General features: G+C 36.7%; 1 protein-coding gene across 3 annotated transcripts in view; it reads right to left on the reverse strand.

The window, feature by feature from the left end:
- cacna2d1a (calcium channel, voltage-dependent, alpha 2/delta subunit 1a) overlaps window positions 1-16,205 on the reverse strand; it is a 132,678-nt gene that overhangs the window by 47,963 nt on the left and 68,510 nt on the right. For all 3 annotated transcript variants that reach the window (XM_028448508.1, XM_028448507.1, XM_028448506.1), the window contains exons 11-21: window positions 11,808-11,966; window positions 7,450-7,554; window positions 7,266-7,344; window positions 6,244-6,293; window positions 6,056-6,145; window positions 4,507-4,569; window positions 3,752-3,835; window positions 3,525-3,599; window positions 789-860; window positions 630-701; window positions 476-537 (exon numbers count right to left, since the gene is read on the reverse strand). In XM_028448508.1, coding sequence (XP_028304309.1) covers window positions 476-537; window positions 630-701; window positions 789-860; window positions 3,525-3,599; window positions 3,752-3,835; window positions 4,507-4,569; window positions 6,056-6,145; window positions 6,244-6,293; window positions 7,266-7,344; window positions 7,450-7,554; window positions 11,808-11,966 — 911 coding nt within the window. The remainder of the gene's footprint in view (window positions 1-475; window positions 538-629; window positions 702-788; window positions 861-3,524; window positions 3,600-3,751; window positions 3,836-4,506; window positions 4,570-6,055; window positions 6,146-6,243; window positions 6,294-7,265; window positions 7,345-7,449; window positions 7,555-11,807; window positions 11,967-16,205) is intronic.

Below are 16,205 nucleotides of genomic sequence, written 5' to 3' on the forward strand. Positions count from 1 at the left end.
ATAATGTGTCAAGACAAAAAGTGTTGCTTCTCTTTTAAACCATTAATTTTTTTTAACTTAGGGAATATGAACTGATAACAGTAATAATAGTATATAAAAGTTAAAACATCTCTAGCTACTGACAATAAGCACAATGTTTTAACAACATTGAATTAATAATAATAATATAGAAATATATATTCACTAATTTGGGGGGGTAATTATCTTGGTTTTAATTATTAAAAACATTATAAAAAAAAGTAGTGCATTGTTTTCTCATTTTTCTTTAGTTTTGTAAACTTTAAAGACTTTAAAAGGTTCATAAAACATTTTTTCTAACAAGTGATTTTCCAAAGATGAATCACTTCTATAATAACACAAGGTGTTGCTTCTCTTTTAAACCATTTATTTTTTTAATCGTTGGGCAAATGAATCCACATATTGCAGTTTTGGAGAGTTTGCATATAATTTAGCTTTTCACATTTTACAAACGTACCTGTAATCTGTCCCCTTCACCGGTGCAAAGGTGTACGTCCTCTGACCTTGATCAATGTAACGCTTTAAGAGCAACATTTTCATCAGTGCAATGTAAACTGTCAAACACGTGTGTCCATTATAGTCATGAAGCTCATCTTGTGAAGTAAATCTACCTCATCTTGAGATTTTATCAGCGTGGATATTGGGTAATGTCCTGTTAATCCCTCAATCATTTGCCTTCTTATCTGTTAAGACAAAAAAAAACAACATCTACATTATGAATTTTCACAAACGCAAATAAAGTTGTACTGAGGATGAAATAATTCCCAAACCTCCACTTTGAATTCATTCTCAAGCTCAGCATCGAGAAAGTCCAGCGTCACAGGTTCATGAAACTTAGCGGTCTACGTAGAAAACAAGGAGGAAATAACTAAGATATTTATTGTACCAATGTCATAGCTTACCGTTTATTTTGATTTATTATAGGACCAGGTATAATATATTAAGTATTCAAGTTTACGTTTAATGAGTTGTAGGAGCCCTTTAACTATCTATCTTTAAAATCTATGACTGAATCTCATTTAAAAGTCTTTATCTCAGAGTTAAATAAGTAACTTGCTGCTTTGGAATGCTTAAACACAAACCATTGCTGAAATAACATGACAAGATGTGTATGAAATAATCAAAAAGTCAGCTAAAGATTAAAAGTATCCTCCACTGTTTTACAAGTTTGGCCTAAAATCTTTAAAATATACTTATTAGAAGATCTATGCCTCACAAAATACATTATTTTTGCACCGTATTTGTTTTTATTAAGTTTTAAAAATGGGACTACTCTACAGTTTTAAAACCTGTGTTCAGCCATCTTGAAATCACGTGATTGATGATGTCACATGGCCCCACTGCCTGTAAACATCCCATTGTTTTCTATTGAAGTGAAGCATTCAGCCTGCTTTTTAGATCATTTAATAAACTTTTTCGGTCAAAATCACAATTTGTGCTGCTTTTGGTTGCTCTAAATAATCAGGAAAAGTTAAGTCTTTTGTTTTAGAAAAGAGGATAAAAACAGTTGTGATCCAAAAAAAAAACCTGTGACCGCAGGGAGCGACAGTTCCAACTCTGCGGTTCCATAGTAGACAATGAAGCAGAGAAGAAGAGCTCTCCTGAGGGGTTTTTACTCTCCCTTAAACAGTCCGAGGCTGACGTTCTGATGGCTGAAGGTAAGCGAGTAATAACGGACTGTTGAAGACAAATAAACCCTGAGAATAGAAGTCATTTTGGGTGGGAGTCTTTTGACCAAAAAAGCTGCTAAAGGATCTATAAAGCAGTCTGAAAGCTTCACTCTAATAGGAAACAACGAGATTTTTACAGGCAGTGGGGACGTGTGATGTCATCAATCACGTGATTTCAAGATAGCGGAACAGAAGCTCTAATGCTGCATTCGATTGCACTCGGAACTCGGATAAATCCGACAGAACGAATCGGAAAAGTGCAATACAACGGCCCTAGAGCTTGGAACCCCGATTCGGGAACTCGGGCAGGATCCAAGCACCCCGAGGTATTCGAAATGACGTTTTAGAAAAATGGCGGCGCCCACCGTTAGACGTTAACAGTCAGTTTAATTTGTCATGTGTGTTACTAAAAGTGCAGAATAACACTGCCATGGTGTTTCCATCCCTACTTTGTTCATTTGAACACCACTCTGCTCAAGTAATGATACCCGTCATAGTTCAATGCACTCTCTACAGCAGGGGTCCCCAATCCTGGTGTTCAAGGGCCCCTATCCAGCATGTTTTAGATGTTTCCCTCTTCCAACACACCTGATTCAAATGATTAACTCATCATCAAGCTCTGCAGAAAACTGATAACGATCCTGGTCATTTCAATGGCCCTGGTCCTCAAGGCCCCCTGCCTTGAGGACCAGGGCTGGGCGCCCCTGATCTACAGTCTATGGTTCTATGAAGCATGCAGGATTCACCACGCTGCTGCATTCAAGTCTTACTTAAAGTGTAGGACGTTTATCTCTCTCTCTCTCTCTCTCCTAACCAAGGAGGTAAAATATAAAAACATCAGCTTGCTGTGGCCAGCCATGTTTTCTGAGTTTACTGAATAAAATGCATTCACCTCGGAGGTCGGAACTACGAGTGCAATCGAACACAACATTAAACTGTCAAAAAGTTCATAAATTTAATGTGGTGCATCATAATGCATTTTGTTAGGCATAGATTTCCTTTAAGAACAGTGGACGATCCCTTTAACGCAGGGTTGTCAAACTCATTTTAGTTCAGGGGCCAAATACAAAGCAGTTTGATTTCAAGTGTGCCACAGAATTTTTTCGGGAAAACAAGTAATTTCAACAGTTATGTGCCCTAGTTTACACTTCTATGTACAGACACAAACCATATCCAAGCAAACAGTGATAGATATCAGTCCCAACAGGATCTTCACTTTAAATTTCCTAGATTTTGTGACCAATTTTTATCAAATTAAGGAAAACATGTCATAATTTGAGGAAAATTGAAGGATTTTGTAAGAATTGTGAGTTCTTTCAACAGTTTAAACAATAAAAATGACTGCAATCATGCGATATAAGCACCAGGAGTGTTAAGTCACATTTACACCATGATTCATGTTTTCTTTGTCATTTTTTACTTTCTCCTGGGGGCCGAATTTGATGCTCCAAAGGGCCAGATTTAGCCCCCGGGCCATGAGTTTGATGCATGATTTAAAGAGTCAGCGGCGATTACTAACTGCTAATGCAAACTAGCTTATTACTCAGCTAATGAACACTTTTCTCAGTGTGTATAAAACATTTTCAGTGCATCCAGGACAGATAACAAGGATTAACCCCTTTGAGTATGTGTTTTTATTAACAATAAGGTATGTTGACGATCCAATATGTCCAATATTTGATTGATGCTAATCATTGCATGATGCTAATGCGCACCTGGATGATTTTTTTCCCCCTAAAACAGCAGTGCTTTTGTTCTATTCACTGTAGTTGTAGATAATCTCGACAAAAGGCCACATCTGAAAGTATTAAAACCAAATTGAGTGACTTGGCCTACCAGTGGCTGTAGATTAGGGTGTAGCAATACATATCCATTGGGATCAATGGCAAAGTAGTAGCCATTTGGTCCAAACTGGAAGAGACAGGAGAGAGAAATACATCTGTTGGAGTACGTAATACACAGAGCAGAAGCCAAACGTTACATCTGCTTTACACATACAGTACACTTGTGTGTGTACAGGAAGGGTTAAGGGTTGTTTAGCTTTGTGGTGTGTGTGTTCTTACAGTAAAACGAGGCGTCAGTCTTTTGATATCATCCAGTGAGACATCAATAGCCATAACCCCTAAAATTAGCTGGTTTTGAGACTTCTGAAAGAGAAAGGATAAAAAAAAAAAAAAGCATTTGAGCAGTTGAAAGGCTCCCTGTGAGGCCGCGGGTGATTGCTGTTGGTCTTTCTGGATGATTCAAGTCCCTCTGCGGATTCTGAGTGATTTCAAGGAAACTGGGTGAAGTAGAAATCTGGACGGTTAGATTCCCAAAAGCTCCACTTGCTCCAATGACTCACTAACAAGATATTTCCAGGCTCGCTTTCAGTCAAAGCGGCGGTAACCCTGAGTCCTTTAAGGCAGACATGTCAATTCATCTTGAAACATTTAAGCTTCCTAATCATTCCTCTACAGTTTTAAAGGGAGCTACGCATTAACACGAAATTATGCAGGAGAAACTCAAGAAAGTTGAAGCGATAGGACAATATAGTCATTATCTATTGTTTTTTTCCTCCTGTTTATAATTTGGACAAGTTTACTACAAATCCTCAGACCTGAAATCTCTGAGGAGACACGAGGTCAGGAGATAAGCTGCAGTAAATCAGCTGCTGACAATATGCAGACAACACCAAGGACCAAAAGAGTCCGCACAGGAAGTATCCAGTCTACAGCAGTAAATGTTTATTTTTCAAATTACAAGTGTGTAAGTGAATCATCCAGATGTCTGTATAATGTCCATGTGTTTAATAAACAGGTATAAAGTCTAATGTTACCTTTGAGCCTGTGTGGGTTTTGTTAAAGACAGGAAGAGTTCCAGTAATCACCAGGCCCAGCTCCTAGAAAATCAAACATATGATGTGATATGTCTAGTAAAGGCAGGAACACTATGTTTACATAGTGATATATTTGTACAACACTTTAGACCAGAGATGGGCAACTTCTGTCAATGTTCAACATTAGTGTCAGTATCTAGAATAATGGACAATATAAGCGTTAATACAGGAAACAACAAGGGTTTTATGGTTGTTTAACAATGTTTCCTTTCATTTTGGTATGTTCTTGTTCTTTTCATTTTGTGTATTTTTCTGTAATGTATGTTTTTTTGGAATCATTTTCTGTATTTCTATTGTAGTTTTGGATTCATTTTGGGTGTTTTTGTAGTCATTTTGTTCATTTTTTATTTCAACTATATTTTCTGTCATATTGGACTCGTTTTGCTTTTTTTGTCATTGTTTAATATATTTTGGAGTCTATTTTTTCTATTGCATTTTTCTTGTTATTTTGTGGATTTTTATTACATTTTCTGTATTTTCAGTGTAGTTTTGTGTGTTGTTAGAGTAGTTTAGTGTTTTTTGTCGTTTTATGTGTTTTTGTAGTCATTTTGTCACATTTTTTGTTATTTTGTCTATATTTCTGTCATTTTAAGTTTCTTTTGGACTCGTTTTGCTTTTTATGTTTGTTGTTGTTTAGTATATTTTGGGAGTCTATTTTTGTTATTGCATTTTTCGTGTCAATTTGTGGATTTTTCTTATATTTTCAGAGGAATTTTGTGTTTTGTCGTTTTATGTGTTTTTGCATTTTCTCAAATTTTTTGTAATTTTGTCTATATTTCTGTCATTTTGTGGGGTAGTTTTGTGTAATTTTCTTGTTGTTTTGCATCACTTCAAAGTCATTCTGTGTATTTATACTGTAGTTCTGTGTGTTTTTGAAGTAATCTTTGTCATTTTGTCTATTTTTCAATCATTTTATACTTTTTTCTTTTCATTTTGTGTTTTTTTTTTGTGTCATTTTGTCTGTTTTTTTATTTGTTAATTTATTTTTGTGCATTTTACTTTAGGAGCCGTACATAATTAGATTGAGGGCCGTCTGTGGCCTATGTCGGTATTAAACCATACATCCATTTACTTTTATACAAGGTATAAGAACATTAAGACAGAATGAGGAGCAGCTCTACTTTGAGCTCCTCCTTTCACTCGGTTCATTCTTTGAGGAGTTTCACTTTTTTTTTTTTCTTGTACATGGAATCATATTTATTCCACCAAGACATAAGGTTAATGAGCATACATGAAGACAGTAAAATATTGTAGTTATTTTGGTTGTGACTCTAAATGGCTTTGTGATAAGAGTTATTATTACTTAGACAAATGGTTAAATGTTCCCAGAAAAGAAAATTATATATATATATACTGTATATGTATTTCTTCTGCTGACTGGGTTAATATAAATACACACGACCAGCACTGCAGCTAGAAAATAGATGATGAAAAACCAGATAATGATAAACAGTTTAAAATTGTGGTTTAAATTAACAACATACTGTACCAGTGCATCGAGGTAGACGTTGGTCCACTGAACCTGTTTGGCCTTTTTGTCCGCTTTAACCATTGGTCGACCCAGAACGTCCAGGTACTCCTGAGCAACAGTGAGTGAGAGCAAGGGGACTTTTATTTTGAAGGCTGCACTTGATAAGTGTCACCACTAGAGGACAGTACAACACACAGTGTGTTTACCTGTGTGTTTAACCTTATGGCACCAATAGATGGGATTTCATAGTAATAGCCTGAAACACAAAAAAACAAAAACAACATCTAATTAGATTAAGCTACGAACAACACAAATAAAGTATATTTACATATCTGATAAATATGTTTTATAAATGATTACACAACTATTTTAATTACACTGATTTTAAATCCAATATGCATTTACTGTAGTATTTATTGTGTTTTTTTATTTTTTAACTCTACCAACCAACTGCTATACCTTCCTTTAATCTATTTAATGCTTTTTAAAATGAATGTACTTTTAACTAAACAGTTTTATTACAATAAATAAATGTATTAAAACATGTTATTTTTATAGCATTTATCAAACAAAATACAAAGTGCTTGAGATACAGCCACAGTCAGAATTCAAATTAGTTTGGTGAAAAATTATTTTAATGTGTTTTTACTAATGCAGAATATTGAGTTTTTATAAAAACAACCCCCCGCGACCCTGTTAAACGGGAATAAGCGGGTATGAAAATGGATGGATGGATAAAAACAACCTATTTTTTCATTATTATAAACATTTTAGAATGGATTCATGAATTAAAGTATAAAGTATTTTATTCAAGTTTCAATAAATTCAAAGTCTATAATTCACTTTTTGATTAGAACTGCACACTAATATGAACCCATTAAAACACAATATTAATACAATGACAATAATAAAACATTAAAAGTGATCTTTTACACCCTTTGTGCTCATGTTAATGCCTGACAATTAACGTTTTTTTTTTTTTTTGATTAAAGCTTAATAATTTGAGCTTGTTGTGTTTTCTGACATATATATAATGGTTAATTAGTGTCCATTGTAAGTGATACATTCATTATTTTTTTTAATGTGTTAATCTAAAGTGAACCACTAATCAAGTTGTCCAACAATAGAGACTGAAATGTCTATTTATTTATTTTATTAAATACACTTTGTTATAGATTTGTTATATTATAAGTTGTTATCAACCTTTTTAAAATGTGTAATAAAGTACCTTTATTAGCGCAGGCCATCCACTGAATTGGTCCTTTGTCATAGTTGTGTTGACCGACTGAAAACGTAAAGATACGCACCTGACAGGGGAAAATAAAAAGAGTTGATGATGATGAGGAGAATAAATGAACCCTGTGTGTGTGTGTGTGTGTGTGTGTGTGTGTGTGTGTGTTTTTGGCTCTTACTGCTTGCTTTGGATTGTATTTCTTAAATATTTCCTCGGCCCTCTCCTCTCCTCCATCAGTGAACAGCATGATGATCTTGTTGCAGTTTGCCCGCGACACATTCATCTGTCAGACACAAACACGAGAATGTGATGCATTGATTTGATCATAACACACAGGGTAAAATGAGAAGCTGCAGCGACTTATTCAACCAGTAGATGGAGCAACATTATAACTGGTTATTATGAAGACACCAGTGATCATGAAGTACATGTCAGTATTAGACAGAGATGGGAGATCACTGACACCCATCTAAACATTGCTAAAAGGATGAAAAATGTTGTTTTAAACATATAATTAGGGCTGGGCGATTTTGCCTAATTAAAAAAATTTAGATTTTTTTTAAAGAAAAATTCAATTTCAATGCACTTAAAAATGACTGCAGACATCAGATATATTGTCAAAATTACAACTTTATTGCTGTGATTGTCCTCACAAGTTAAAATACATAGAATAATCCCAAAATAAAAAGTAAATGAGTCTCTGTCATTCAACTATTTCAAGCTTTAACCCAGGTTTAAGCAAAAGTGTAACAGCAACTTCACAGTAGCTTAAATACTTTGATTAAGAAATCAGATAACTACATATTTTATAACACAGGAGTTCTCAACTGGTCTCACCTTGGGACCCACATTTTGCCACGGTCATTAAATCGCGACCCATATTTTTTTTTTTTTTTAATTCAACCAACCAACCAAATTCAGTTTTTCAAAAATAGCTGTTGAAAACACACATTTATAATCTTTTTTTAAAACATAAATCTATATATTTTCCTGTGCAACATGCATTTCACAGCATGCCTGTCAAAGAAAAGTTCCTTTCAAAATAAAGGGCAAGTCCAGCATGAGAGACAGACATTAGGAATTTCATTATTTTTGACCAGCTCTCCGCGACCCACCCAGTACAGGTCCACAACCCACTTTTGGGTCCGACCCACCAGTTGAGAATCGCTGCTATAACATATAACATTACAATTAAAATAATACCAAACTCTTCCCTTAGCATCTAAGCATAATGCGAATGAAAAATTAAACATGTCTATGGCACACACACACACACACACACACACACACACACACACACACACACACACACACACACACACACACACACACACACACACACACACACACATATATATATATATTTAACTCAAACTTCAATAAATCAATTAAATTGATTTTTTTGCCCAGTCCTACATATAATTTATATGTTTCTATAAATCAAGACAAATATCTGAGTTTTAATCATTTGAAGGCACTGATGATATTACTGTTTAATATAGGGTTATTAAAAACAACAAGTAAATGAATAATATCGAAGTGGATTCGACGTGTCAAATAACCAATAAAATCCACAAAATAAAAAAACATGTTTTTGTGTTTACGACTATCAAAATGAAAAGAATTCTGAGCAGGTTTTAACCTGTTTTCTGATAAACTTCAGGTTTATTCTGAAGTGAAGTTGATAATATTATTTCTAAGAGGCTCTGAGTTTAGGGGGGATTTGTTTTAGAGGCTACGCTAAGTTAGGCTGAGGGCCACATATGGCCCACGGGTCATCAGTTGATTATATAGTAGAAGACAACTGTTTTTATTGGCGACACAAACTGATTAAAAAAATAGTAATACATCCTGCATCTACTGTATATCCTCCTTACTATGAGATGTGTCATTTCATGATTATCAGTGTGTTTGTGTGTCATAAAATACAAATAAATATAAATTGTTTTACTTGTTTGGTTAAATCATACCTCAGCAATAAAAACAGGCCAAAATTCCTAAAGGTGGCGCTATAACCTCTAATGTCCAAAGATATAAAAATTCACAACAAATCAACCAAATGTGCCACAGATTTCCAACTTTTACCAAAATGTAACCTCAACACTGAAGAAACTTTTGTACATTTAAACGTATTGCAAATTATGAAGTCCGTTACTCTGTTTATCAAAAACTGTAAAACTTATTAAATCTGTCTCCTCCCACAATTTTTGCTCAATTGACACCAAACTTCCTACAGCCCATCTTCAGACTGTCCTACACAAACAATATACACAGATTTTTGATTTATTGGAAATCAAGCCTCTAGTTTCTCAAAATGTTTGACTGTAAATGGTGTTGTGAACAAATACTTACTAATGCTTACTAATTCTTACTAATGCATTTTCAATATTCATTAAAAAAAAATTATGATGACTAAAAATTCAATAATTCAATAATTCAATACAAGGTCCTCCACAGATCCCACATTACCCAACAGAAAATGTATAAAATGGGCTTCTCCCCAACAGACATCTCCTCTCAGTGCACCCAGGGAACAGCTGATTCATATTTACATGCCGTATGGCTTTGTTTGCCAGTTCAACAGTTTTGGTTTCTAATTACTGAAAAACTGTCCTCCATTTTGGACTCCAGGATTCCTCTGTCTCCAAATCTATGTCTGTTAGGAGACCTGACTATGCTTGATATTCCAGCAAACCAATCACAATCCATCCTTGCGGCACTTGCCATAGCAAAAAAAACAATATTAGTGAATTGGAAAGATAAAAAATCCTTAAACATAAACCAATGGCGAAATCTCCTCATAGAATTTATTTCCATGGAAAAGATGTCTGCTCTCAGAAAAAATAAAATAACCTGCTTTGAGGAGCGTTGGACTGAATCTTGATTTTTCATTTTTAGCCTGATGATCTAGCCTGCAAGCAACTGCCAGCACCACTCTTTACTAAAAAAAAAAATAAAAATAAAAAATAAGATGACTGGAAAATGTCAGAATTTTATCTAATATATATATATTTTTACAGCATTTTGAATTTCTCATGTGAACAATGGGAGTAAATACAAAAAATTGCATTTTCAAACATACATTTTTCATCTATGGAGGAATTAAATCATTGTTAAAAATAAATTACAAATATCTTCATGTTGTCTAGATGTAATATGTGTTTTGGTTTTCATTTTTTCCTAATAATTGAATTTTTGACAGCTGTTTAAAATCAGCATTTCTACGCTAACAGTGTTCTTCAACATTGGGGCCGGGACCCTGGTTTGTTTGGCCCACAGGTCCCTCCTTCAGTTGATCCTCATTCTAACGTGTGTAATTGTACATAAATAATTGCAATTGTAGGTCCGTGTGTCTGCTTGAGACCAGGGAAGGTGGCACACCTTCATCTTACGCTCCAGTTCTCCTAGGCTGGGGTGTAACAGTTGCCTGGACTCGACCATTGCTGCACAGCAGCTATAACTTCTATTATTACTGAGCTGCAAATTGTTATATCCCATATTCATACAGGGCTCTATTCTCCCATCTTGACTTAAGCGCTTTTTTATGCACCTGCAGTGACGCGCTTCTCCTCCTACGCTTATTCTCCGCCCCAAGCTGCTGACACGCCCACCGAGCGCAAGGAGCCAAAAAGCGCGTATGTGTGAATGAAGACGGGCTGAAGGAAAGGAGGCGGTGATGTCATTTTTTTGGGCTGTCTTGAAATCCGTGAAAATTTATAAAGTTGACTTATAATTGGAAACTCCTTCGTTGATAAACAATGTAACAGGTTGATTTGATCAGATCATTAATCAGATTATTGCACTGTGAGGATCAGCCGCATTCTGTCTGAGTCACAGTTAACATCTCTCTCCTTGATCAGCGCGTCATCATCATCATCATCATCATCATCATCATCATCCGTGCACATTACATTACATCGTCATCATCACCATCTGTCATTAATGTTTCACTTGTTATTTACTCTGGTACTGGATCAAACTGTGACTTTACGTTGTACACAGTGTTAAAATATAATGAAATGTAACACGTTTTGTAAAACTGGTAAATGTGAATATATTAGTAATGCTGATGGTCAATCCTTTGGCGTGCTTGTGACATCATGACAGTGTCACTTTGGATCAATTTTTTCCAGGAGTCTCTTCTACAATATTATGAGTCCTTGTCGCTTAAATTGTAACTAAGTCCATATTTCTAGTGCAATATAATGTTTCACCTTATTGGGGCGCTGCACTTATACCAGGATTAGAAGCGTGTAAGAGGAAAAGAACTTCAGCAGACTGGAGAATGCATGCAAGGCATGATTTGAATGGGAACACCCACATTTCAGGGCTGCTCCACCCACAGTGCGTAACTGGGATGAAGGCGCGCAGCGACTGACTTAAGTACAGGGGGAGAATAGCACACAGCCAAAAACAGCGCCACTGCGCGGCTTTTTGGACTTACACACATGGGAGAATAGAACCCACAGACAGCAGCACCTCCAGGAATTCTAGAGGTGATAATCCAACACACAGAACTCCTAGTTCTCACTGTACCTGTGCGAGCTGCTTAAAGGCCAGCTCAAATCCACCTTTGTAGTTGGTGATTCCCTTGGCGGTGATGTTCTGCACTGCGATTTTGAGGATCCTCTTGTTCCTCACGTTGGCCTGAACCAGGTTTGGAAAACACGCTGCATCCGTGGCTTTTTCATTGAACTGGAGGGAAAAGGGAAGGAGGGTTGACAGGAAGTGCAGGGAAGGCACTGGCACATATTTACCATCAAATATGTGGCCTTTGGATTGTATTTTTATTTTTTCTCCCTTTCTGTCATGCACTGTCGTTTTAACAAACAGGTAAAACTTAAAAACACATTTCAATAAAAAAGAATGAAATCAGTGAAATCTGCACAGACCGAAGGGGGCTGTGGGAGTGCCGGGAAAAACAGGAGGGATGTGAGAATAGTGGCGTGAGGAGGTAGAGACACAGAGAGCTACGTTATTATTGCACAGCAAGCAGGTATGATTTCAGCTGTAAATATGATTGATCTTTGATTCCCATTGAACAAATATAAAGCACAGGAACAGATGGGCCCTAATCAGATCATACACACACACTCCCACCTGCCCACACACAAATGTAATCATGAGCACACACACACACACACACACACACACACACACTAACCTTACGCTGCTCGCCAAGAGGTTTTCAATGTGCCTCATTAATAGCAGACATCTGTTCAATCATAACCATGTTCTACACATGTACAGTATGCACAGAAAACACACAAGTTCTGATGGTGCACACAAACAAGAGTTGGCTTTTATGCTAACATTTGTGAAAGATGCTTCAGTGCATCAGCAGGGATGGATTCTCACTCTGGGTTTTTCATTTCTGCAGATCACATTTGTTAAATAGTTTCCAAGTAGTAAAGATGCTGAGAGAAGTCTTAAAGATAACACAGCCAAGACATCCGTCCTCTGAATTCATACACACGCACGCACGCACGCACGCGCACACACACACACACACACACACACACACACACACACACACACACACACACACACACACACACACACACACACACACACACACACACACACACACACACACACACACACACACACACACACACACACACACACACACACACACACACACACACACACACACACTCACAGGTGCAATGACTTTTGACGAGAACCATTTATGTTCTCGCGGGAAAACTCCACCCACATTCAGTGGGCACTCAACAGGGGAGGGGCAAAAACATCTAAAAGATTCTCTGCATCTACCAACATTACACTCTGTCAGGCAGACTTTTATAAAGTGAGCAGCAGAAGCAAAAGGATGACAGTCCAGGAGGCTCTGGAAACCATCATTGATCATGACAGTGAAAAAGAAGGATGTGTCTGAAGATGAAGTCTGTCTTGAGTTAAATTCTGATTCTAATGATCCTGATTTTGAACCACATGAGGGAATTGCTATTCCTATTCCTCCAAGCAAGACATTCATGTAAAAAAAATGGTAAAATACAGTGGTCTTCATCCCCAAATATTCATCAGGCAAAACTGTCTGCAGAAAACATACGGTAATAAAGACAGTGCCAGGGCCCACTAGGATGGCAGTGACTCATGTTGACTGACATCAAGTCAGCTTTTGAGCTTGTCATGCTGGATTCAATACAGAAAATCATTCTGGAAATGACTAATCTAGAAGGGAGGTGTTTTTGGGGAGAAGTGGAAGGAGCTGGACAAAACACATTGGATGCGTATTTAGCGCTACTCATCCTGGCTGGATACCTCTTTTGGATAATTAAACATGCACCGGGTCATATTGATTCAAGAGCACCATTGCTGTTCCTGACAAATGAACACAACAGGAAGGTTAAAAATGATAATGGAAATGATCTTGATTAGAACATGAACTGTACAGTCACCACCAGGCAGGAGATGACCGGAAATAATAAAAAAAATCTATACAGCTGTCACCAAATTCTTTAAAATGCGCGTTAACACTCATTCATTCTATCATTCGGCTCTATAGTTGTATTTTCATAGAATTCTGAACAAAATGTTGTCCTCGGACAAAGGGGGTATAGTTGAATTTAGAAAGTAAGAGAAACGAGGCATTCACTATGACTATCTAATAAAAAACATCGAGGGTGGTAGCTTCAACTTTAAAAATAAAATTAACTTTTTACCATCTGCTTACTTCCTCGTCTCTTGGGAAATTCGTTTACTGTAGGAATTAGAAAATAATGTTTCCAGTATTGTGTGAAAATGTTTTCCTGCCAAGTCTTTCAACCTGTACTTTGGTGTATTTCTATAAACAAGGAGGTTCTATGGCTTCTGCCTACATTTCTGTGATGAACTGGTTCTAAGTATTTTGTTTGGCCAAATATGGACCAGTTTGATCTCAACTGGGAGAAAACAAGCAATTTCAACAATACTGTTCCCTAGTTTGCTCTTCCAAAATTATATTTTAATAAGGAACCAACGATATCCAAGCAATAAGTGACAGATTTCAGTCCCGACCGAAGCTGAGATATTTGATTCATGTTTTCTCAGTTTATTTAAAGAGGCATAAGCAAATCTGACAAATTAGCACTCAAATACAAAGTCAGTTCTTCATCTCTCCACCAAAGTCTAACATTTTAGGAGATTTGCCTAATACTTAAAGCTTGTCTTTAACAATAACACAACTGTTTGAATTATTAAGTTTTTATTTTACTTCAAAGGTTTGATTTGTGAAGCCTTAGGACAGTTCAAAGTGTATCCATAGTGAAGTGAATTAGGCCTTAAACTCACAACAGGAATACATTCAATGGCGACTGGCCAATAGAGGGCGCTAGGGCGCCGCCCCACCACTCAGCACGTTAGTTTGAGTAAGACGTAAAAAATAATAAAAATGAATAATGATTTAAAAATACTAGGAAACAAAGTTATACCTGTATTTAGATAATCAGAATAAATATCATATAGATACTGATGATGTGTAAAGTTGTTACGTTTATCTGGGTCTGATTGGTGACGTGTTTCCTCCTTGGGGCGCAAAAATCTTTACCATCCACTCTCGTTAAAAGTTGTACAAGCGCAGTCAATAGAGTGTCTCTGGGCACAGTTTACCGGCGCTATCGTTATGATCTATAGTTGTTGCTTTACAGCAGCAATTCTCAACTGGTGGGTCGGGACCCAAAAGTGGGTCGCAGGCAACTGGTCAAAAATAAATAAATACCTAATGTCTGTCTCGCATGTTGGACTTGCCTTTTATTTTGAAAATATATAGATTTATGTTTAAAAAAAGATTATATATGTGTGTTTTCAACAGCTATTTTTTAAAAACTAAATTTGGTTGGTTGAATAAAAAAAAAAAAGTGAGTCGCGATTTAATGTAGGTCCCAAGATGAGACCAGTTGAGAACGCCTGTTTTACAGTATTCTGAACAAAACATTGTAGTTGGACATAAAGGGTACTTAGATTCAGGAATAAGAGAAAGGGGGAACTTGAGCTAAAAAATGTTGCTCACCACTGGTATAAACTACATTTGTTCTTTCTCGTTTATGGGTTCTGTGGGAATAAATGAGGTTAGTTCCTTACTTAGTTCCTTACTTATTTGTTCAAAGCTACACAAACCCTGTTTGTGGTGTATACCTTTTATGGAGTTGTAGCCCCCCCTGGAGAAAAATGCACCAGCCGCCACTGATTACATTCAACGCTTTTGTGCATTTTGGACGAAAAACAAATAAAAGGTTCCTCATTCACCGCATCTACTGTATAAAAGACGGTAACAAAGGTAGCGTTCCTGCCGACTTTTGGTCAAATTTCCTTCCAAATGTCTTTAAGACACCTGATTCTTCACCCAGTGAGAAAAAAACACATTTCTTTATCTGCAAATAAAAACCCAGGGCCAGAGGAAAAGCTTCCTCTGACCAGGCGACGGAGCTTTAAATGATGACAGATGATTATTTCCTCATGGCCTGAGCCAGCCAGCACAACTCTGAAGCTAGAGATTCACACAGAATTTCCATCAGGATTTTCCAATATGCGTCTGAATCAAAAACGAGGCTCATGAATGCAACACAATGTCATTTGTTATTATTATCTTTTTGACATTTGGAGGGTTGGGCTGAGGCCGTGTCATGTGTTCACTCTATTAGTCACACATACTGGGATTCAGCTCTAGTGATCCAGTGATGGACCTCTCACACATACACACACATATGACACACAGCTCAACATACTGTAGTCAAACTGTCTATGCATCAATGCACACATGCAGCCATAACATTAACCCATCCATATGTGGGACGCTCAGTAGACGGAAAGGTCACAGTCATGTTTAAACTAATGACTCAAATCTAAAGCCATTGGTACAGTCCAGTTACAAATGAGTCCACATCAACGGTGATCAACGTCTGGAAGTTCAACACACACGCACACACACACACA

This window comes from Gouania willdenowi, chromosome 6, assembly GCF_900634775.1.
Source record: "Gouania willdenowi chromosome 6, fGouWil2.1, whole genome shotgun sequence".
Taxonomy (NCBI): Eukaryota; Metazoa; Chordata; class Actinopteri; order Blenniiformes; family Gobiesocidae; genus Gouania; species Gouania willdenowi.